This window comes from Egretta garzetta, unplaced genomic scaffold (genome assembly GCF_000687185.1).
Source record: "Egretta garzetta isolate BGI_Z169 unplaced genomic scaffold, ASM68718v1 scaffold891, whole genome shotgun sequence".
In the NCBI taxonomy this organism is placed as follows: domain Eukaryota; kingdom Metazoa; phylum Chordata; class Aves; order Pelecaniformes; family Ardeidae; genus Egretta; species Egretta garzetta.
The window spans coordinates 69,001-69,507 of record NW_009258689.1 but is presented as its reverse complement, the minus strand read 5'-3'; the positions used below and the strand labels follow the sequence as shown (position 1 = coordinate 69,507).

The following is a 507-nucleotide window of genomic DNA, read 5'->3' as shown; positions in this document are numbered from 1 at the left end:
CGTTCCTGCAAACCCATCTCTGGAAATGAAAACATAACGCTCTACTTCGCAGAGGGAAAAATTAGGGGCACCTCTACGAAACTAGCTAGTACCTCGTCGTAATAGCTGAACTGTTGACCGAGGCTGGCCGTGGGTCCAAGAAAGGGCTATTGGTGACTCAGAGAGAAAGCTCGTTGGCCTCAAAGTGGCCATCATGGCTCGGCAAGCGGCTCTGCCAAAGTGCCCTCTACTTCCAGGCTGTGGCTTACCTTGTCCAACCACGCCACGGAAAGCGACTTACTTTCTGTTCTGGTACAGCTCCAAGCCTGTCAGCAGGTAAACTGACACCTTGCGAAAGAGGCTGTAGTCTTCGTGCCATTTCTGTTGAGGAGCAGCAAGAAAGCCGAGCGTCAGCCTCGCCCGCAACACGCACACGTGCGGTTCACATCCCCTCGCAACTCAAAAGCGTGTCGGATTTTACCCTCTGAAGGGTTTCAACCTCTCTCGGAAGCGCCACGCAACTCAATT

General features: G+C 53.3%; 1 protein-coding gene across 1 annotated transcript in view; it reads right to left on the bottom strand.

The window, feature by feature from the left end:
• Nucleotides 1–112: 112 nt before the first annotated feature.
• USP28 (ubiquitin specific peptidase 28) overlaps nt 113–507 on the bottom strand; it is an 18,703-nt gene continuing 18,308 nt past the window's right edge. Inside the window, exon 20 of the mRNA XM_035888741.1 lies at nt 113–360. Coding sequence (XP_035744634.1) covers nt 277–360 — 84 coding nt within the window. The 3' untranslated portion in view covers nt 113–276. The remainder of the gene's footprint in view (nt 361–507) is intronic.